Source organism: Tachypleus tridentatus, chromosome 8 (genome assembly GCF_004210375.1).
Source record: "Tachypleus tridentatus isolate NWPU-2018 chromosome 8, ASM421037v1, whole genome shotgun sequence".
NCBI classification, from domain to species: Eukaryota; Metazoa; Arthropoda; class Merostomata; order Xiphosura; family Limulidae; genus Tachypleus; species Tachypleus tridentatus.
Window position 1 is genome coordinate 154,733,838 of NC_134832.1, and position 23,349 is coordinate 154,757,186.

The 23,349-nt window shown below is 33.3% G+C and overlaps 2 protein-coding genes across 9 annotated transcripts in view; both read right to left on the bottom strand.

The window, feature by feature from the left end:
• Positions 1-5,621: 5,621 nt before the first annotated feature.
• The window catches only part of LOC143223784 (dual oxidase maturation factor 1-like), a 36,346-nt gene continuing 18,618 nt past the window's right edge, over positions 5,622-23,349 (bottom strand). For 7 of the 8 annotated variants that reach the window (XM_076452205.1, XM_076452209.1, XM_076452203.1 and 4 more), the window contains 3 exons: positions 10,718-10,859; positions 9,816-10,036; positions 5,622-8,242 (listed from right to left, as the gene is read on the bottom strand). In XM_076452205.1, the coding sequence (XP_076308320.1) occupies positions 8,088-8,242; positions 9,816-10,036; positions 10,718-10,859 (518 nt within the window). In that variant the 3' untranslated portion in view covers positions 5,622-8,087. The remainder of the gene's footprint in view (positions 8,243-9,815; positions 10,037-10,717; positions 10,860-23,349) is intronic. The other variant, XM_076452208.1, reaches the window with a different exon arrangement.
• LOC143223785 (uncharacterized) lies at positions 15,713-23,348 on the bottom strand. The gene is made up of 2 exons (XM_076452212.1): positions 22,593-23,348; positions 15,713-16,834 (listed from the first exon to the last, which is right to left on the bottom strand). Exon 2 carries the CDS (start codon positions 16,806-16,808, stop codon positions 16,236-16,238), a length of 573 nt encoding a protein of 190 aa, XP_076308327.1. The 5' UTR covers positions 16,809-16,834; positions 22,593-23,348; the 3' UTR covers positions 15,713-16,235.

Sequence of the window (23,349 nt, forward strand, 5' to 3'; positions counted from 1 at the left end):
AAACTGATAGGTAATAATAAGAATTATATTTGTGACAATTTAATATTACTCTGTTTTATGATGAGTGTTGTCAGTCTTTTTAATTTGTGTGACTGTTTCGGTATCTTTATATCTTTGTAACGTGGTTTGTTTTAGATTCTTGGAGTGTTTTATCTATCTGTTTCACCTGAGCATTTCTTCTTTATTCTAAGAGTTTGATTCTAAGTAATGGTTAATTTAGTGTGAAACGGATGACAGCTTTCATAGTGACAGTATTGTGGTCTGTCTGTCTGTAAGTTTTTTGTACACGTCAGTATATAAAAGTCAATTCTTTAAAAAAAACGTGACGTCAGAAAGTTAACCTAGGTAAGAGATTCATCACAGGTGAACTTTACTGTGTTGTAAAAGGAGTTTGCATTGTGATAAAGTCTTCAAGTGATTTAAGACCAGCTGTCTAAATAAAAAAATATATATTTTTTATGTAACATTTCCATATATCAGGTTTTACAGGACTTACTTATAAAAGTTGGTTTTCAATATGACCCATAAAGATGTTGGCATTATTAGGAGCCATTTTGATACCTATTACATTAACCTGAATGTAATGTTCGTTATTGAAACTGTTGAGGTTTAAACCCAGGTTGGCAAGATCAGTTACTGTTTGAGATTGTGATTGTTAGAAAGGTTTAATGTGAACTTTATAGAGTTTCTAGTCCTTCATCATGTGGAATGTAAGTATAAAGGGAAAAAAAAACATTCATAGTACAAAGAAGACAGTTGGATGGTAACTATCCATCACTATTAATTTTTTCTGTGATGCTAAGTTAATGGGTATTATCCTTTATGTAAGGAGGTAAAGGGAATAAATTGTTATTAAACAAAAGTGGACAGTTTTTCAGTAGCCATGTTTGTATTACAAGGTATGGGTCAGCCAGGATTGTTTGGCTTGTGTATTTTAAGTAAGTGATACAATATACCAGGAAAGTTTGACTGGATATCAAATACCGAGGGTTTTCTTTGTTAATTTTATTGTTTTGGAAAAGGTTAGTTTATCAGGTACAGTCCTAATAAACTGACTTGTAGAATGTTCTGAGAGTTTATTATATAAATCAGTGTCCTGTAGATTATAGTTCGCTTCCATAAGAATAACAATAGTTCCACCGTTGTCTGCTGGCTTTATTATGATATTGTTGTTGTACTTAAGATTGTTTAGAGCACTTCTTTAATTTTAGTTAATATTATTTGGACATTGAAAGATTTTAAGCTCTGTCTTATGCCATTTTCTGATAATTGAACTAACTGTGGTTCACTGTTTGGTGCATGTTGATTTTCAGTTAGATGAGGTTTGTTATGAAAATATTCACAAAATCTTAATTTTCTAGAAAATTCATAAAGAACAGAAAGCAGTTATGGTTCGTTAATATAGTTTTATTTGGGTTGAAACCGTTACTAAATACTGTGGGTTCTGCTTCAGAGAGATTTACGTCTGAATGTCAGAAGTGTTTATTCTTATCTGTAAGCCTTATAAGGTCACTGTTATTTTCAAGAGATTTGTTAGTTTGAAAATAATTGTGTGTTTCTTTAGATTGTGCATTGTGAAATAAAATAATTTTTTAGTAATTTCTGGTAGACTGTTTAATGTTATGATGATTTCTTTATGACAAAAAGGGTGTTGTTATTTGCGCTGTTTGAATCGGTGTTACTGATGGGAAGCTGACGTTTGTTGTTCTTTTAAACAAGAATGTGTCAGTTTTATTTGTAAATGTTTGTAGTTATTATTTTTATTTTAAAGAAGGATTGTACAGGTGATGATAGTTGGGAATATCTTTATCTAATAAATCACTAGCATGAAATTATGGAGTCCTTCTTTCTTTAGGTTAACTTTTTCTAAAAATCCTTGGTTTTACAAAATAAAGATGGCTCCCACAAAGCACAATCTACACAATGATGTTAATAATTTACAGTTTGGGAGATGAGGACGTGTTTAACAACTAGAAGTGACATTTTTAATGGACTGTGGGGGAGAGTGGCTTAAACAAAAGAGTTGACCAGAAGTTGCTACAGGTGGCACTAACTTGGATACACTTTAATAGTTGCTACAGGTGGCACTGACTTGGATACACTTTAGTTTAAATTGTGAATGGTATTACAGATGCTAATTTACATTTTGAGAAATTCAGGTTTCTGACCCAAAAAGAAGAGGTCATCGATTAACTGAAGAGGAAAAATAAGAAGTGAATAAAAATTAAAATAATTATTTTCTAAGAGTCTGACATATTTAACAGGATAACAGGCTTTGTTGTGAAAATCCTTCATCTTGTGACCGAAATACCTCTACTAGTTAATGTGTGTATTATTGTATCTCAAGAAACACCTTGACCTAGTAGGAAGTATGTAAATTAATGACCAACAAATAAAACAGGTAAGTTACCTACTTCCCTCAAGTTTTTACACAGAAAGTTAGGTGTAAAATGCTGAAATATAAATTAATATTTATTTATTTTCCTGTTTCAATTTCAAGTCTTCACGTGTCCTTTTTCTATATCACCTGTTGTTTCACAATTTTAATCTGTATTCGGGTTTCTGTATGACTTTCGTATTCAGTGTTTTTTCTGTTACTTTTCTAGTTTGTGTTTCTACATTACTTTAATGTTTTAGGTTTATACAGAAAAATTATATTACGTTTTCGTTATTTCTTGAATGGGCGTGATTAGTATGCTAAATAACGAATCGGAAGTTTTATGGTTCATCACTACAAAATCTCTCTTCAGACTTTGTGACTGTGTGTGCGCTGTGAAAGTCACAGTCAAATCTTACTGTTCGGCAGGACAACAGTCGGCAGTAGTTATAACTGACCAGCTCTCTATCTCTAGACCATCAGTTTAAGGTGATGGGAAGCTATGCTCAGGCAGCCCTTTCCTAGTTTTTAAATGAATTCAAAAGAAGCAAACAACTCTATGTTGTTTTCATATCTTATGTTTTTATATTACTTTTTATCTTATATTTTTATATTACTTTTATATCTCATATTTTTATATTTTCTTATTTATATTTTAATATTACTTTCTTGTCTTATATTTTATATTACTTCCATATTTCATATTTTTATATTACTTTCATATCTTATATCTTGATATTACTTTCACATCTTATATCTTGATATTACTTTCACATCTTATATTTTTATATTACTTTCACATCTTATATCTTGATATTACTTTCACATCTTATATTTTTATATTACTTCCATATTTCATATTTATATTACTTTCTTATCTTGTATTTTTATATTACCTTCACATCTCATATTTTTATATTACTTTCTTGTCTTATATTTTATTACTTGCATACCTCGTATTTTTATATTACTTGCATACTTCATATTTTCATATTACTTGCATACCTCATATTTTCATATTACTTGCATACCTCATATTTTCATATTACTTGCATACTTCATATTTTTATATTACTTGCATACTTTATATTTTTATATTACTTGCATACTTTATATTTTCATATTACTTGCATACTTTATATTTTACTTGCATACTTCATATTTTTATATTACTTTCACATCTCATATTTTTATGTCACTTCCTTGTCTTATGTTATTCAGTCTTTCTATATCATATTTGTACTTTCCCTTCTTGGTTCTTATATTTTCTTCCAGGCTTAAGAAGACTAGGACTAATTAATTAAACACGTTCTCATCCTACCGAACTATTATTAACGACCCTGTGAAACCACAAATTTGTGTTTAAAAGTAATCTCATTATAAAATTTTGTTTAAATTCCATATTTCTGAGTTTAATCAATGATATAAGTTTCCATTAAAGTACCCAGTAGAAACGTAATAGAACGATGAATATAATGTATTTTCCAAGTTTTAAATAAAATAATCAACTTACGAAAGATTTATATGTTATGAGTAGTTTCGAATCGTATCGTTCAGTTTAACACAACTTTTACAAATTTGAAACAGTTGTTTCGGAATACCGACAGAAGTTTTATTTATTTAAACTTTATTGCTATTATTTCTATTTTGTGAAATTATCTTAACGTTTCTGTACCAAGAGGATCCATTTTGTGTCTTTCGAGCTGTGATAAGAGGAACGTTCATTTTGTTTTTACTTATTCACACGCTTAAAAAGACACTATTATAAAGATAATGGTGAAACTCTTCCCATATTTCTTTAGACTTATCTGTAATATGTTTTGAAGACTTAGAGTCCCCTGAATACTGTTGATGATCTTTCAAGAGAAATATTAAAAATAAGCTTGATTGTTTGTTTTGAATTTCGCGCAAAGTTACTCAAGGGCTATCTGCGCTAGCCGTCCCTAATTTTGCAGTGTAAGACTAGAGGGACAGCAGCTAGTCATCACCACTCACCGCCAACTCTTGGGCTACTCTTTTACCAATGAATAGTGGAATTGACAGTCATTTATAACGCCCCCACGACTGAAAGGGCGAGCATGTTTGTTGCAACGGGAATTCGAGCCTGCGACCTTCAGATTACGAGTCGAAAACCTTAACCACCTGGACATGCCGGACCTGACGTGATATATGCACCCTGAGAATGGATAAAAATAAAGCTTTCTGTGGCGGGAAACGGAGGCGAAGCGGAAGAATCGTGACCCCTGTTGCAAAGTTACATGAACACAGAATAAAGCTTTCGCAAAGTTTGGGGTTGCACATCGCGTAATAAAAAAGTTATTTTTACCTACTATAAAATTTTACCTACTATACAACTTGTACAAAATATGTTATTTATAATAGTGGTAAATATACTATACTCCCCTAAAACCTTTCAATATTTGTTTTTAATGTTGTTTTGTTATTTATTCTGTACCTATTTTTTAATATTTTATCTCCTTTATTAAAAACTAAGTAATATTTAAATGTCAGTTTGTAAGTTCTGTTGCAAGAGCCTAGAAAACATAGAGCAATGTTGGAATACACGTTTCGTCAGAAACTGTGAGTCACATTGGCAGCATCCAAGAGCCTAGAAAACATAGAGCAATGTTGGAATACACGTTTCGTCAGAAACTGTGAGTCACATTGGCAGCATCCAATTTCTTGTATTTGGTCAATAACTGGAATTCACGCTTTCCGATAAAGAACCTATGATAACACTATGTAAGAAATTTTTTTATTGTTCCCGGGCAGAACGTATTATTTTCCAATTGCTTATGCCTGAAGTATATGGAAAAAGACCTATTTTTCTTTTCAGACTTTGCTTTTGTGACCTGGGAACGAATTACGAAAACATGATGGGAGACTATATTTGGGGGCTGATACATGAAAGTGATTTATATTACAGTCGCAAATCTCGAAAAACTACTCACTTCTAAACATTTTTTATAACTTTAGTATAAATACGTCTAAATCTTGATTCATATGTTGTTTTATTCAGACCTTACGTAAATGAAAATGTGCAAATTTGCCCGTTTTTACATACAAAATAGGTTAATTTCTAAATTTCATTATCTAGATAGCAAAAGCAAAGTTTGAAGGGAATAATGGCCATTTTCTGTATTTTTACAACATAACCAATTAAGAAATAACACATACTATCCAGGAATGAATTTATGTTACATAGTGTAATATACGACCATAGTATATAATAATATACAAAACATTAACGATTCATATAATAGTTTATTTTCAGTAATATGTTCATCACTGTATTTACATATACAATATCAAAAACAGATATTTTCTACAATAAAATATAGACATATTATTTGTATATTAACCACAAAAACTACCATTCAGTAATAATTAAATAGTACCTCTTCATATGATGCAAAATTTAATTATCATAAAATAAAATCACTAACTATAACTTCAACAACATGGAATTAAACGTTAGCCACCTATATTCATAAGTTTTACAAAATAACTTACAGTATCTTAACAGTTTTAGTAAATAAAAATGAAACACAATGAATAAACTTCTTCCTATTTTAAAATGTTTAGATCTAACAACATAATCTTCGAACTTTCTAAATGAATACAATCACTATTTGAACATTTAGATTAATTATTTTCCCTTTAATTACAGTTATCACATTACGTGATTTTAGTTCACTTATCTTTTGTTACGTTCAGTTAGCAGATGATTCCGTACAAAAGTACGATATAAAAAATGGTAAATTATAGTAATAGAATGCTTTTCTAACAAAGTTTTGCTCATTTAAATCTCAGTACAAATTTTAAATATGTTTAACAGTAATCTTCCCTTACTTTCTGACGCAAACAGAATTTTCTTTAGCAGCAGTGAGTTGGATAACAACCAAATACAATATTAGAAAACTCTTAATACGATCTAAAGAAGATTCATCCCGATTTAAAAACAAAAAAGTTTTACATAAACGTTGTGAGAAGTTCTAGAAAATTCATACCTATTTAATTTTTTTTTATAGTGAAATAATCGGTGGGAGACATGAAACTGGGGTTTCAGTAAAAATCCACACTCTAGAATAAACAACATATATACATATTCTCCTTAAGTTTATAAATAGTTCAAAATAACGTTTCATTCGCTTTCAGATATCATAAACATGAGGTGGTTCATATCGACTATAAATAAAACAGGTCATATAATAAAATGTCAATTAAGCCCAAGCATCAGGCTTACTGCCATCTATACAGTTTTCCTTTTACTAAAGATATTCAAGTCACTGGGCAGCTATCTAATATAACGTACTTGTTTTTATCGAGAAGACTTGATCACCCAAACAATGTTACAGTCACTGCTAGACCATACCAAAGTAGGGGTTGTTACTTTGTACAGTAGCCCTTTACCAGCAACAAATCATTTACATGTCGTGTGGACAATACCAACAATCCTCGTACTTGGGGCAGCAGCTCTTGGAACAAAGTGGTCAAGAATAATTTACATATGCCCAACAGAGTTCATATCTAGTGACTGGCCATTCCATGGCAGAGTTTGGATGCCCTAAGTCTCTTTCCATTTCATTGGTGTAGAATATGTAACCAAAGGCTCACAGATTTGTAAATCTAAGATTTGGAGTCTAACATTCGAAATACAGCCTGTTCGCTGTTATCGAATACTGCCTTTCTAATTCGATTGCGACGGTTTCCAAAGTCATGCATGCCTAAGCTGCAAACATAAACACAGTTTCACAGCTCTGTACTAACATTGAAGGTTAAAACTTTGTACCTCACTAGGTCATAGGTTGACATTCACTCAGCCAATCGATAGTTCCAAATTATTTTATGAGCTTTGCAATGAAAGTGACAATTGCCATGTGACTTAAAGAGAACAGGCCCTACCTATAAACCTAATGTGTGTCAAACAGATTACACCTAATGTGTGTCAAACAGATTAAACCTAATGTGTGTCAAACAGATAAGCACCAAATAATCAATGGTAGCTTCTTCTACTATTTCAGAATCCTTTAAATCACTGTACGATTGACAACATCCTGAAAAAACCTACTAAGTAAAATACTGATCAGAACCTCAGATTTGTTTGTATATGTGAAACAGAAATCAGAACCCTAGATTTGTTAGTAAATGTGAAATACTGATAAGAACCTCAGATCTTACATGGTTTAATAAACAGTATAAAAATACGAGATGTAAAGGACGTGAAAGGAACTTTGGATTATATACTGCTTTCATCTTAAGGCCCAAAAGTCAAAGAACATAGAATCACCAGTGACCCCTGAAAAATAATTATAAATAAAGGTGAGTACCAATAGTTAAAGTTGGTTCTAAATGATGTTGTGGCACATTACAAGAAATAAACAGATCCTTATAAATCTAGTGTGAAAATTCAACCAGATATATGCAACTTTAAGTTGGTTACAAAACTTACAATAATGTTGATGGTTAAAAGTGTTGTCAGACTGATTATGAAGTCCACCGTGAAACAACTTTTCTGGTTCATAATTAAATTTTCAATTGTGATTTTTGTAAATTTAAAAATAGTTTAAATTACATCAAAGCAAAACAAAAAACATTCATTAAAACATTAATTATGATATCTGACATAGTCTCTTCCTCATAACTCCCTTTAACAAAAAACTTATCTTCAAATTCTCAAACTAACTGCACTCCTGCACAAATAGGCCTATCACGTAACAGACTGTAATGAATGGTGTGATGGTACTGATAAACGTTCAGTATATTTTTTTACAATTTTTATTGGAGATTTTTGGTGATAAATGAGCTTGTAAATCTCACTCGAAGTTGCCAGGGTAACAATACCAAATACAGAAGTCAGAGAACCTGGAGCAATAAAATGAAGATTCAAGTCAGTATTCAAATAACATATCATGTGTACATTATCTGCATAAAGCACACTTAAACAATGAACATAATTACATTTCTTTATGTTACACCTTTAATAGTTATTAACAAATTATATTAAAACTAAAACTTAAATGACACGAGTTTTGAATGTAAGACAAGCATTATTTTCTTCTTTAAGCACCTAAATCAATAAGCAAACCAACAATTAGTTTATTTTGGTTGTAACTACAGAGGTTCAGTATTTTGTATTAAAATGACTTTGGAGTATCAATACACCATATGTCAACACAGTTCATGTTGCTATATTCAGTTATGTTCTACCTGATGATTGTACATCTTTACAATAGCTCTGCATCACAACTTCCATTGCAAAGGGCTCTGTTGTAAAGCAGTCATGTCCAATGCACATCTTTTCTCCTTGCATGTTTTGCATAATCCATTAAGTTTACATGAATCCCATTTTCCCAATGCTTGTTTGAACAATGACTGAATGGAAATCCATGGCACTGTTTCTGGCAATATGACCAGTATAGAAAATTATATATTTAAAAACGGCCATTTTTTAATATATAATTTTCTCTACAAGTGGGTTTTCTCCTCATCATGAAATGTGACCAGTGTGTTTTAGATAAGTAGCAAATTGCCATTTCACGATCCAACATTTTAATGTATGCAAATGTCGAACAGGAAGTTTTACTGGGAGCTTTGATAAGCCTTTTAACTGTTGGTTTCTTTACAAAATGGAGATCTTTCATCATTATGTCATGTACTGTTGCCACAGGCCATTGCATTCATAGATTTTAACCTGTTATTTTACTTATCATAATCAGGATAAGAGATGTTGTTCAATGTTCATACACATTGATACATTTTTCAATACCATTAAGTATGAAAAATATTCAAGTCTTAATGATTGTAACTCCCCAATTTTAACACGACTTTATAATGTGAATATATAAATATTTTGTCCTATAAAAACCATTACATATCATTCCAAAAAACTATTCATTTCTGAGGGCACCAGACTACCTATGAAACAATTTCAAATGTAGTTCTTATACACTTCATTTTACTGTGATGTTATAACAACTGTAGTTGTTAATGTAACTTGACAATTTGTACATGTAAAATCGTTTTAATATAACTTACTCAACTGTGTAATAACTGACACAGGTTAAACTTTTTTTCCAACAAATTAATGGGTAGCATTCTAGGAAAGGAACTCACAATTAGCAATATTGTTAATAATTTGTTTTCTTTCACTTTACACCCTAAAAATATTTAAAAATGAAATTTAAACATTCAATTCTCATGCAAAATTTTAATCCCAATTTTGTATATGCCTTTCTGGTTTTTATTATTTAGTTTAAAAAATTGTTTTGAATTTTTGCACACGTTTTTGTTTCATGCTTTCTTTGTGATATTCAAAACAACTAATCATTTAAACATTTGTACTCATCAACACACTTGAGTAATTTGTTTCTTATTATAAATGAGTAGTAACAAACGTAAGTGTTAACATTATGATAAAACATTAAACAATACATACCAACAAAACCTGCTGCAAAGAAAGACCAGGCATACGAAAAGAATAAAACACCTTCAGCAAAGTACATTATCAAGGGCTTCTTAGAAGTTATACTATTATATGCTAATGCAGATCCAACCATCAATATTCCAGAAATACACAATGCCCCGCCTATTCGTGAATCTTCTACTTTGTCAAACGACCATAGTAACAATGACATAGCACAAAAAAATAGGCTGATCCTAAAATTAAATATTATACATATATACATTACTGCAAAAAAATTAAATATTATATATGAATCACCACGTTTACACTTATTAATACAAAATTAAATATTGTGTGAATTACCACATTTGCACTCATTAATAAAAAAATTAAATATTTTATATACGTTACTGCAAATACACATATTAATGAAAAAACTAAATATTATATATGCATTAAATAATCATTATTTCATCAACAGAGTTAATATGGCTAATTGGGGCATGCAAAGCAATACTTAACAGTTTCCACTGAAGCGTACAACAATGCTTAATAGTTTCCACTAAAGTGTGACTGCTTTACCTGCCTCATTACTGATCGGATGTGATCACAATAGGAGAAATGAAACATTCAAACTCAGAACGAAAACAAAATTAAAATATGCGAATCTTTTGTAATTATGTTTATATAATATCATTTATTTTTCAATTTACAAATAAAACTGGTGCTGGTATAGATCTCTAGATACAAAAAAGATATTTTAATATTCCATTATTTACCTGATAATTGAGGCTGTAATATTTGGGAAGTTTCCAAGAGTATATCCTTTCTTAATGGTGGTACAAATTTAAGTACGAATAACGTCACACTTTTTAAGGTTAAGACTAAAGTTACATAGTGAGCAGAAGATCTCAACAAAAATCTCATTTTCTTACCATAACAAGGTGACAGCTATTCTTCCAGCTAAACAGAACCTGGGAGTCCATCCATTCTCTTCCACGAAATACTCCAGTACTGTCAACACAGGGTAAGAAAGTCCATGCTGTAGCGCCACCTTTAGCTGTTTCTTCATGTCATCTGTACGAATGCCACATTTTTGTATTTATTTATCGATATTTATTATATAAATATATACACACTAGGTTATATACAAATCTATAGAAAATATTATGCTTCAGTAAAATGATTGTGTTTTTGTTTTATTAAATCTATTCATTCATGTACCGTATGCTTCAGTACAATGATTTTGTTTTTGTTTTATTAAATCTATTCATTCATGTACCGTATGCTTTAGTACAATGATTGTTTTTACTTTATTAAATCCATTCATGCACAGTTATGTTTTCATAAGTGAACTGATAATGTTCGAAATAGCATTAACGCACATACGTCTAGCAGAAAAAATTAAAGACTATACCAAGTGATGTTATACAATGGCCATAGCAACCTGGTTGACACATACACCAACAGGTTCGCATTGACACATTAAGCACAATAATAAATTCGAAATTTGGATAAACCTTTATAAAAAAAAACATACAAACGGTATTCCAGAATTCTCTTTAAATGATTATATGAGGATCTGTAATAAAGAAGTCTCGTTTAGTGGAGTGGTATTCTCAGACTCGGCCATTTTAGTTCTGCAAGATAAGAAATTCTAGCATAAATGTACGAATATTATGAAGTTAAACTGAATTATCTTAGTTTTTACTGTTTTCTGAGGAAAAGAGGGGCCAACACAGTAAAAAACTCTTTATTCCGAGCAAACTTATAAAAAACGTCAGCACATTTACTGATGCTTTCATAAACCTACAGACATCTACAACACTGCGAATATTAATAATATACTTGTCCCACAATAACAAAAAAAATTCAGTGTTATATAAACAGTTCTAATATTATAACATTGTAAGAATTGCGTAAACCTTACATATTGTTAGCTGTTCCTATCAAAAAATAATATAGAATCTTTCATCAAAGTATCACCTGACCATCCACTGTTTACACCCAGATGTAATTTCAGTGGCCACTTTATTAGGTACACCCATCTAGTACAGGCTAGGAGCCCATTTTTTTCTAGAACAGCCTGAATTCTTCGCGCCATAGATTCAACAAGGTGCTGAAAACATTTCTTAGAGATGTTGGTCCATGCTGACTCTATAGAATCGCCCAGTTCCTGCACATTTGTCGACCACACATTCATTCTGCCAACCTTCCGTTCCACCTCATCATTGGATTGCGATCTGGGGACTGTGGAGTACACTGAAGACATTGTCATGTTTGAAAGACCAGCTTGAGATGATGTATGCTTTATGACATGGCGCATTATCCATCTGGAAGTAGCCTTTGGAAAATGGGGAGACTGTGGCATAAAGGAATGTACTTGGTCAACAACAATGCTCAGGTTCGCTGTGGCATTCAAGTGATGATCAAATGGTACTAAAGGGCCTCATGTGTGTCAAGAAAATATTCCCCAGACAGTTGCACCACAAGCAGCAACTTGCACCATTGATACGAGGTAGAATGGGTCTATGGATTCATGCTGTTTGCGCCAAATTCTTATTCTACCATCTGCACGTTACAGAAGAGATCAAGATTCATCAGACCAGGTGAAGTTTCTCCAATCTTCAATCATCCAGTTTTAGTGATCCCGTGCCCATGGTAGATTCATCTTCCTATTTTTAGCTGACACTAGTGGAACCCGGCGTGGTCTTCTGCTGCTGTAGCCCATCCACTTCTAAGTTCGACACGTTGTACGTTCCTACCCTTCTGCACACTATTGTTGTAAAGAGTGGTTATTTGAATATTTGTGGCCTACCTGTCAGCTTGAATGACTTTGGCCATTCTCCTCTGACCTCACTCATTAACAAGGCGTTTTCATGCACAGTACTGCCGCTTACTGAATGTTTTTCGCATCATTTTCTGTAAATTGTAAAGATTGTAATGTGTGAAAATCCCTGGAGGTCAGCAGTTTCTCAGATGCTGGAACCACTATGTCTCGTACAACAATAATTTCACGGAAAAAGTCGCTTATATAACGTATCTTCCCATTCTAATGTTCGGTCGAACAACAACTGAACCTCTTGACCATGTCTACATGATTTATATGTCGAGTTGCAGCTAATTGATTCGCTGTTTGGCTATTTACGTTAAAGAGCGGGTGTACTTAATAAATTATACACTGAACATGTTGTGTTCTACACTGAATCAATATTTTTCATGAGAAGGCACGTGTGATTTTATAGCGAAGCGACCCAAAATAATAGGTAACGAGGCAGAAAGGAACTTAACATCCTTGGCCAGTGTTCTACTTACACCCACGTACACATGTGTACAGGAAAAAAATGAAATATGTCAGGTAAGCTTTAGTAAGTTTTCGTAAAAAATGATGTAGAAAAATTAGTAACCTGCTTACAACGTATCTCCCCTTCTCATACAGCCTATCTTCCTCCTCTTTGCCATTAAATCAATCTCAGCCATTCGCAATTTTAAAACACTTAGAACTCAAAGATATAAAATCAGGTCTTGATGAAGAATTTGAAGTAATTTACTTTTTCCCCTGTAAAATTCTTACACAACAACACAAACCAGCCATACTTAACACAACCTTACAGCAAAACAATAGAGGTTAACATTCAAAGTCAAATTCATTACGCGTACATCAACACAATAGTAAAAAAATAACACAAAATAAAAGGTACAGCGGCACGGCCACAAATACAGAAGTGAAAAACTAGGGCAAAATGCAAAGAAGGTACAGCACAATAGTAGAAAACACACAAAATATAACAGACCATTCTATATCGAGCTTTTAAAAACGTCTATTTTATTTCGTCTTATGACTAAAAACACAAATCTTTTAATACTGCATCAAAAATAAAAAACCTTTCGTGTTGAATTGTAAGTACAAATGAAAAAGCTTTATCATCACATAAATACACGCAAAACAAAATTAATTCATCCTCCATAAAATTAAGTTCAGAATGAGATGCAAAGTTCCGTATTTCTGACTTCAGTGTATTAGAACAAACCATAAAATAAAATAACCCGCCACAATAGCAACGATTTAACAATATTAAAACAATAAAGCTGAAGATACCTACAATCACAAGAATAAAAATCTAGATAGACAATCACAGGTACAACAGTGTGAGTTTATAGCGAGCATACAGTGAGTACAGAATAATGAATAAATCAGAAAAAAAAATTACAATTATATAGAGACACACACGCACATAAACATACAATGTTAGTTAAACTAGGAAAATGTACATTACATACAAAACTGTGAAATCAGCAATATTAGTGCACCACACTATTATACAGTTAAACCTGAGCAAAGAAATGAGAAGGAGGAAAGTTATTATATTAAAAACGTATTGAATACATCTACACAATAGTTACAATATAACTGGAGGTCAGAATCCAATAATTGCAGTACAGTGGTAGACTTCTGACTCATGGTATTGTCTGCTGGATTATCTCCTTAGTTACCAGGACGTAGTTGGTTCAGACTTTCTTGGCTCTGAGATATGATACTTCCTCTTCCAACCAGATGGTGGCTTGCTTAACTTTAGCAGCCGATCCTGTGCTCTACTTCAAAGTGCCCAAGTTTTCTACGTTTGGTAGCTTGGGCCTGTGCAACATCGTCAGCTGAAATAAGATGCAGTTGGTGTTTGTTACATAATCTGACTTCATGAGGGTAGAATGCTACACTTCCTCACTATGTCTACCTTCGATGATTCTTGCAATCTACTAAAGCCATTGCAGAATATGCATTACCATATAAATGGTACACCTCATCTCCGTAAATAGCCGAGTTCTCAGGAAGACCTTGATGGATAATTCTGTTCTCACTTAGTCTGAACATCACAACTTGGCCATGGCTGCATCCCATTCAAAAAGCTGGTTCTCAATCAAGTGCTCAACTGAATAAAGTCTGGTTTATTCAAACTCACAATTAACGGTTGTATCACTTACTCCTCATTTCAGTCCAACCAGCTAGCTGAATGATATGCTTCTAAAACAATATACCTAAACCTTGAACATTCAAGCGAGAAATCTTCTTTTAAATTAATTCAAAAGGACCTGGGATTGTTACACAAGCTTTTCTACTATGGACTCTTCACAAACACTAAACTGAAACATTTAGAGTACACGTGGTGGGAATACTCCACATTAGCAAGCTCCTTCACTTTGATTAGTGTTAAGTCCCTGCACCTGGTCACTAACTAGTCGCTCTGACCCATAGGTACCTTGAAAGTACATCTTCCATAATGCAGATGCTCGACAGTACTCGAAGGATTACAATCTCCGTCGATTTATGCCATATGTCATTTTTTGGCAAAAACAGCTTAGGCAAGTATACACTGTCCACCAAAGGTATCTCTAGTCTCTCTTAACTGGTCTCACAGACCAGAGCTGTGGTTAGTCTACAGTGTTTGTGGCAAATGCCCGAGAGTCCTGCCATGTTTCGTTTTAGACTCGCAAGACTGCAAATCTTTATTACTATTCTCAGCTACTCATTCAACTATGCACTGTAATAAAAACTCTTGGGGAAACCGAATTAGCAGTTATTTCCGAATATGTATTTGCAATTAAAACTTTGGTATCCAGTATAGGACATTTCGAGACTTGACCACTCTCTTTAAGAGCTGTACGACAAACTTTACTCAAGTCCGTTGTCTCATTGAAAACGTCATTCCCTTAAAACTTAAACCTACTTAATAACAAAAAAGTTTAGAAGAGCACAGGAAAGGAACTCGTCAAGATTAACAAAGAGAATCTGCAATAACAAGTTCTTTGGTCACATCAACAAAACTTTCTACTTCATACCTACCTACTCGAGTAGAATCTACAAGATAACAAATGAGCTGTGAAACTAAACTGAACTTTCTCTCACTTGAAAATAAATGAGTCTGGACACAATGTAAGATGTTAAAAACAATCTTTATCCAGTAAACAATCACTGAAAGTAAAGGTCATTCTTAATTAGATTACGTAACACAATTTTGTTCCTGGATAGTATGTGTTATTTCTTAATTGCTTATGCTGTAAAAGTACAGAAAATGGTCATTATTCCCTTCAAACTTTGCTTTTGTGGACTGAATAATGAAATTTAGAAATTAACATATTTTCTATGTAAAAACGGGCAAATTTGCGCATTTTCATAACGTCTGAATAAAACAGTATATGAATCAAAATTTACATGTATTTGTACCGAAGTTATACAAAAATCTTTAAAAGTAAGTAGTTTTCTCGAGATTTGCGACTGTAATGTAAATCACTTTTATGTATCATCCTTCATAGTCTCCTATCATTCCTTGTTATACACTCCTTGATAGCGGCGTTCAATGTCCAGTATATCTTGGTCGAAGCGTACGCCTTGCTCCTCTGTGTATGCTCCCATGTTCTCCTTGAATTGATAAAGATTACCGTCAAGGATATGGACTTTCAGACACCAGCTTTGACTTTTGCCTCAGACATCTTAGGGAAGAAGTCTCGAAAGTACTTGAAGGCTGCAGACTCCTTATCAAGAGCTGTGACAAATTGTTTCATAAGACCCAATTTTATATGCAATGGTGGGAATAACACCTTCTCGAGGTCCACTAGTGGCTCACACTTGGCATTGTGCTTCCCCACAAAAAACTCGGTCCATTGTGCCCAGTGCTTCCTACTGTAGTGTGCTGTAATGTCCCTGCTGTCCCAAAAACAACGATAATAGGGAAACTTGATAAAGCCTCCTTGGAGACCATCAGGAATGAAATTGTAATATGGATCTTCAACGTCTACCTCATCTACGGATTTGCTGCTCTCTTCTGAGGATGCCTGCTTTCTCTCTAGCCGAGTGGGTACAGGGAGCTCAGGACAGTGTGGCACTGGGGTGATGGATGATGGAAGGTCCGGATATATGATAGCAGATACATTCTTGCCAACCCGACGTTTGAAAGGGTCCATCATGCAGAAGTAGAAATTGCTTGAATGGTCAGTGAGTTCATGCCAAATTCTTGGAATAGCAAACTTCATGGCTTTCTTTTTTTCTCTGTACTATCCTGCAAAAGAGAAAAATAAAATTGTTATTATGAAGAATAAATTTATTTCTTCCACAACTAATGTGTAAGAGGTTCATAGAAAATATTTTATATATTTTTTCTATACTATTGGAAATTAAAAAGTAATAAAATAAAAGACATTTAAATTTTAAAAGATCAAAAATTTGTAAAATATAAAATCTTACTATTCAAGCAAGCAAAAAATGTCCGTCTTGTCTTCTAGGAGTTTTTTTTTTTTTTGCAGTGCTCGCAGGTAAAATGAGGTGCCCAGGGTTTGTCCTAATCCCTGACAGGCATGCCGAAATATGTCTTGCAAGCTTCACACATTTTATCAGATGTTGTCATAGATTACTTTTTTGCTCTTTTTTTGATAAATTGACCACATACATAGCAGAATGTGTTTGGAGTATGCTTGCAGCTTCTTGATGCCATCTCTGATAAAATCAGATAGGTCTATGTGTTCACTTAGGCAGCTAGAACTAAACTGAAGTGCTGAAATGGTGAGCCCTTATATATGTATATTACTACGGAAAGTTCTACAACATTCTAGAAAGTTCTTGTAAGTTCGAAAAAATTCTCTATCAGCTACTCAGCATTGAACCTACCTGGAATGTTCTGGAAAATGAATAAATTTGAAAATTTCATTACCCAGGTCACAAAAGCAAAGTATGAAAAGAGAAATAGTTTTTTTCCCCATTTACTTTAAGCATAAACAATTAGGATATAACACTATCTGCCCAGAAACAAGAAAAAGTAAAAATTTTGTGATAGTGTTATTCCAATAGGACCATAAAGGAGTATGAATTTTTAAGGTTATCACCTGAATTTCCACTGGACCAGAATGTGTTTTACTTTACATCGAGGAAGTACAAGTACTACCATGGAAAATGATCCTAAACAATACATAACTAAGGTAAAAAGACTATTAGTTACTTCCTTAATCAATGTTGTAAGTTAGAATCGCATATCCCACGCTTTTTATGCTATATTGAAATAAAATGGTAGAGAATGTACGACATGCTTCTACAGCACACTACATTAGCAATTCAACTTCACTGTACTTTCTATGTCTTCAGGGCTTCACCTTAACTTGGAATATTTCAGTCGAAACCTACTTGACTTTTTTGTTTAATTGTGTGTGATCTGAGGAAGGTCCAGAATGTTTAGTTGAAATTTGCGATGTAATAACAGAAATTTCTCAAGTCATGTACACTAAATACAGTTCCTGTAAGTTATACTAGCATTTTTGTTGTTGTTGTTATTTCGGCAACAAAAAGAGGTATGATAGAAGATTCTACTTCTTGGCTAAATCTCGGCTTTTACAGATGATTTTGTTGTTTAGAATTTAGTGTTAAGCTACACAGAGAGCGATATTTCAACATATATTTTAGTTCTAAACTGTTTCTTTGCTTTGAAGTGAGCACAAAGCCACGCAATGGGCGATCTAGGCTCTGCCTACCACGGCTATCGAAAACCGGTTTCTAGAGTTACAAGTCTGCAGACATATCGCTATGCTACTGAGGGGGGCACTTTTGAACTGACAGACAACAGGAAAGGTAGCTAGTCGATAGCACCCCCCGCCAACTTTTGGGATATTCTTGTCTGAACGAAGATTAGGATGTAATCATCATTCTTAAAGCATATCATGGTCCCCAAGTGTAGAATGAGTCAACGGGACAAGAACCATTAATCGTTGGATTCATGATCAGGACACACTAACAACTAAGCAGAGTTCAGCCCAGGATTGTTATAAAGAACTTTTGAATATTGTGACCTACGTTTAATGACGAGATATAATATTATAAGAACTACATTGTTCATCAACAATAGACAAATTTCTATTGTGTAAAATTTTATGAACAGCTAAACGCGTCGTCGGAAATGGTTGTAATAAATACAAGTGTGATTGGAGCATTGTTACTATTATTGTATGATTTTCTTATTGTTGAAAATACCTAAGAATGTAGCTTTTAAAACTATTACAGGCCTAATAAAAATGTCTTTTTTGATAATGTTTGATAAGCAAATTTTAATTAAATGTAAAATTCACTTTTAATAAAAAAACAAATTGGGTAAATAAAAGGTAAATAATAATAATAATATACAATTAACGTTATTAAAAATGTTATGATTATGGTCAGTACATATCAACCTTAATAAAAAGTAGCTTTCTTACCACATATGATACTCTACATCGAGTACACTTTACAATCGTCTTTGTTTCGTTTTTAAGAGTACGTTTCGTGGATCTGCAAACGATATAACATCTTACTGAATAGTAGATGGATCATGGGACCCGAACTCAAAATATTTTATTCTGGGGCTAGCTTTTCGTTTTGTTGCAATCATGTAGCCAGGAGACTCAGCATGGCCAGGTGGTTAATACACTCGACTCGTAATCTGAGGGTCGCGGGTTCGAATCCCCATAGCACCAAACATACTCGCCCTTTCAGCTGTGGAGGCATTATAATGTGACGATCAATCCCACTATTCGTTGGTAAAAGAGCAGCCCATCAGTTGGCGGTGGGTGGTGATGACTAGTTGCCTTCCCACTAGTCTTACACTGCTAAATTAGGGACGGCTAGCACAAATAGTCATCGTGTAGCTTCGCGCGAAATTATAAAAAAAAAAATTACACACACACACACACACACATATATATATATATATATATATATATATAATCTTTCAGCTGTAGAAATATTTTTACAGGTGTACAATTTGTCATCAACTGTTTGAAAATCTCTCATCAGCACGAATATCTGAAACTAAAACACAGAAATACATTAAAGCTTCTGTAAAGATAGCTGTAGTAAAGGTGATGTACCAGTAATGACAGGAAAATAATGTTGAAGATAACCATAAGACACAACTTTATTTACATTTCACTTTCTGTCAACTGAACGTGTGGTTTGTACCAGTGACACTATGACAATAAGTTATGTGGTTTGTACCAGTGACACCATGACAATAAGTTATGTGGTTTGTACCAGTGACACCATGACAATAAGTTATTCAAACAAGTTTTTATGCTGTTTTTACATCGCGTTATTTCACATTTTATTAAACTGATTTACACACATTTTATTAAACTGATTTACACACATTTTATTAAACTGATTTACACATCTTCTATTCAATTACTTTTTAATTTTACTTCTGACAATCTGTGCTGTGCCCACTATGAGTATTGAAACCCGGTTTGTAAGCCTTACCGCTGTGCCTACCAAGAAACACATACACCTGTTGACACTATTTAACGTTAAGATAATTAGAAAACGAAATTTCTAAGTACTGTTACACTGGAACTAGCTCCCAATAGTGACACTTAGCTGTATGACTCACAGAATTTAATAGCTTAACTCTCGTATTTCAGACAATAAACAACTGGTTATACATAAGGTCACGGAAAATAACTGGTGGTGCAAACTGACCTGTATTTCATAACTATTAAGTAGAAGAAAGTGTCAACCATTCAGTAGCCACCTACCACCCATGCGAAGGAAATTACTTAACAATGGATGCGTTGTAAGAGTGAAAAAGTTCGAGAAATATTATGTAGTGTCGAACCACGGATCTCACTTTTCATGGAACCAAACCACGTATCGAAACTTTGTCTTCTGTAATACTCCTAATGTCGACTGGAGATACGTCATTATACTTACCACCATTTACCCACAATTCATCTTGTCGCATAATTATTTCACGTTCGTTTGGAAACACTGGACACTAGTGTTAAGTGTCTTTACTACCGCCAATGGTAATCTTTACTTCCTGATCAAAGTACTATATCAGAAGTCTTGGTATTTAGTGTCATTTCTTCTCGATTAGACTGTTATACCAGAAGTCTGTTGTATGTACAATGTTATCGCATCCTGATTTACACCTGTAAACTACACTCAATGTCGCATGGAATATAGTTTCAATGACTTTATTAACTTTCCTTTCTAATACCTGCACGTTACCACATTTCCAGGACAGACAGAGTGGGTAATTAAAAGAAATATAGTTCATGTCAAACCTGTTACTACACTTAACGCAGCTGTACCGAGGGGGCTGATATTATTAGGCATCGACTGTGAGACGTATGTGTCGCTCGAAGGCTACACTCACTATCTGTTCCCACATCTCGGTTATTCTGTTTATCAGGGTCTTCACTTCCGATTCCCACCAACAGTTTTTATAGGCATGTGTTTCTACACTACTGAAGTTTGCTGTTAGTTACATGCTAAATGAGTAACACGAGACCTTTTACTGGACTCTTTCTACTACACTGAACTACGTTTGACATGTTTTCTGTTTGGTTCAACTTCTTTAAAACCTTTAGGCCTACGTTCGATTTTTATGTACCTCTCTTCATCGCATTCGTTTGTTATTTTTGCCAACTTGTCGGTTATAAGCTTTCAACTTCCCGTGACCTTTAGCAGACTTTCTATAAACTCTAACAAGTTTTTCTAACTTTCTTTTCTGGATACTGGCACCAATATTTAAATATACCTAAACTACTGTCATCCTTAGACTCAGCCGGAACTTTCAAATAATTCAAAACAGCTCGTTATTAGAAAATATAGGTTTGTAATAAAACTGGAACAGGAATATTTCACACTTGCAGTGAGTATTCAACATTTCGTAAATCAAACACATCACTTCTTTAAATTATTTTGTTCATCCAACATAATCACAACTTCACAAATCTAATATTTTTAATAAACGTTGAAGAAAGAAAAAGAAGTTATATTATTGTGAATGGCGAAACAAATATTGACGGAAGTCTCACCTGCCCATGAACATCTGTTAATTTAAAAACAGATAAATTTCGATGTGTGTTTTATGGTTATTGGTATCGGTTTCCGCTCGCGACTGTTTGCATGTTACAATGAAAAGCGTTCACAGCCGACACGTTTATTTAGTCGCACTTAATTTAAGATTGTTATTTAATTGTATAAGATTGTAGAAAACTGGTTACAATACTGGTTAAGTACTTACATATTTCTCTAAATTTAATTGTTAGCATACACAGCGTCTTCATAACCGTTTTGTTATGGTGTGAACGCCTTCTTCAAACTGGTGATGCATTTTTATAATTAATTATACTTGTCTTAAGATATTAGTATTGGATCTATTATATTTTTATACGTAGTTGGATAAAGGTGTTCACACTATAAGGAAAACATTAGTAATTAATTATTACTTACATTAACAATGGTTAATATAAATAGTATTCTGATCACTGCCGTGTTTGTTGTATTTCATCCAGGCTGATGAGTTCTGGATTGAGCAAAACACGTCGTCGAAAATGGATACGTTGAATACAGTGTGGTTGAAATACCATTATCATAGTATACAGTGTGGTTGAAATACCATTATCATAGTTCCTTCTGATTCTTGACTGGATGGAGAATGTTGTATTAACAAACCTAATACTAATGTTTTGTAACAAGTTTCACTCATATTTTTCTTTAATAAATTGTTTGTGTGACTTAAAAACTATTAGTGTATATTAGCGTACCCTTGTCTATGCGAGGTTTTACAACTTGTAGGTGGCAGAACGTGGATACCATCCTTATGTATTCGATGCTGTGTGTTTAATTAGATGCCTACAGTAACTTTGGCTTTCTATTATCACGTATTTAACTTGCCATTAAATATATTCTTTATTGTAGAAAGAAATACTTCCTCATAATTTTACTTTTACACTAAAACGCAAACAGAATAAATGACATATGTTATCACTCGTAACCCTAACAGACCATAGTACCTGTTATATCCAGTGACGACGAGACCTTTCGCTCAATACTAAGCTGGTTGGGATACAATGAGCAGAACAGTGGTAAGGAAAATTTTATCAACAAATTACATGAACAACAACTGTTTCGGTGAGAACTACATTAAGTTGTTCACATATCTCCACTATATCTTGTCACAGCTTGTGACACTTGTAGATTTTTACTTACAAAATGACGTCACCTCTTAACCTTCATTTTGTTATTATTCTGTGGTTGGTCCAGGGTCTTTTACATTGATGGGGGACTTCTAGCGCGCTTTCTCAGAAAACGTTTTGAAAGCATACAAAGCAGTTTATTCCACAAACTGTTAAGGAAAGTCGCGCTTTCTCAGAAAACGTTTTGAAAGCATACAAAGCAGTTTATTCCACAAACTGTTAAGGAAAGTCGCGCTTTCTCAGAAAACGTTTTGAAAGCATACAAAGCAGTTTATTCCACAAACTATTAAGGAAAGTCGTGTTGATAGCACATGTTAGAACTTCTTTTTTTGTTCTTCCTAACCCTTGTCACCCCTTGATTTACTTATCCAGAAACGGGAGACTATTCACTGCTCTATGGTCAACCCCTGGTAAAAGTAGTTTCAACGAAACTCTTAACATGAATGCTTCAAGTTAGAAAATCAAAGGCCTCTGCACTTCTTGACCGGCACTCAGAACAATAAAAGGCTATTGTTTACGTCATGTTATAACTAAAGGAATATAACTGATATAGTGAGAGATGTTATATGTGACA

Coding starts and splice junctions, on each gene's coding strand:
- LOC143223785 (XM_076452212.1), bottom strand. CDS start 16,808: ATGAAGTTTGCTATTCCAAGAATTTGGCATGAACTCACTGACCATTCA.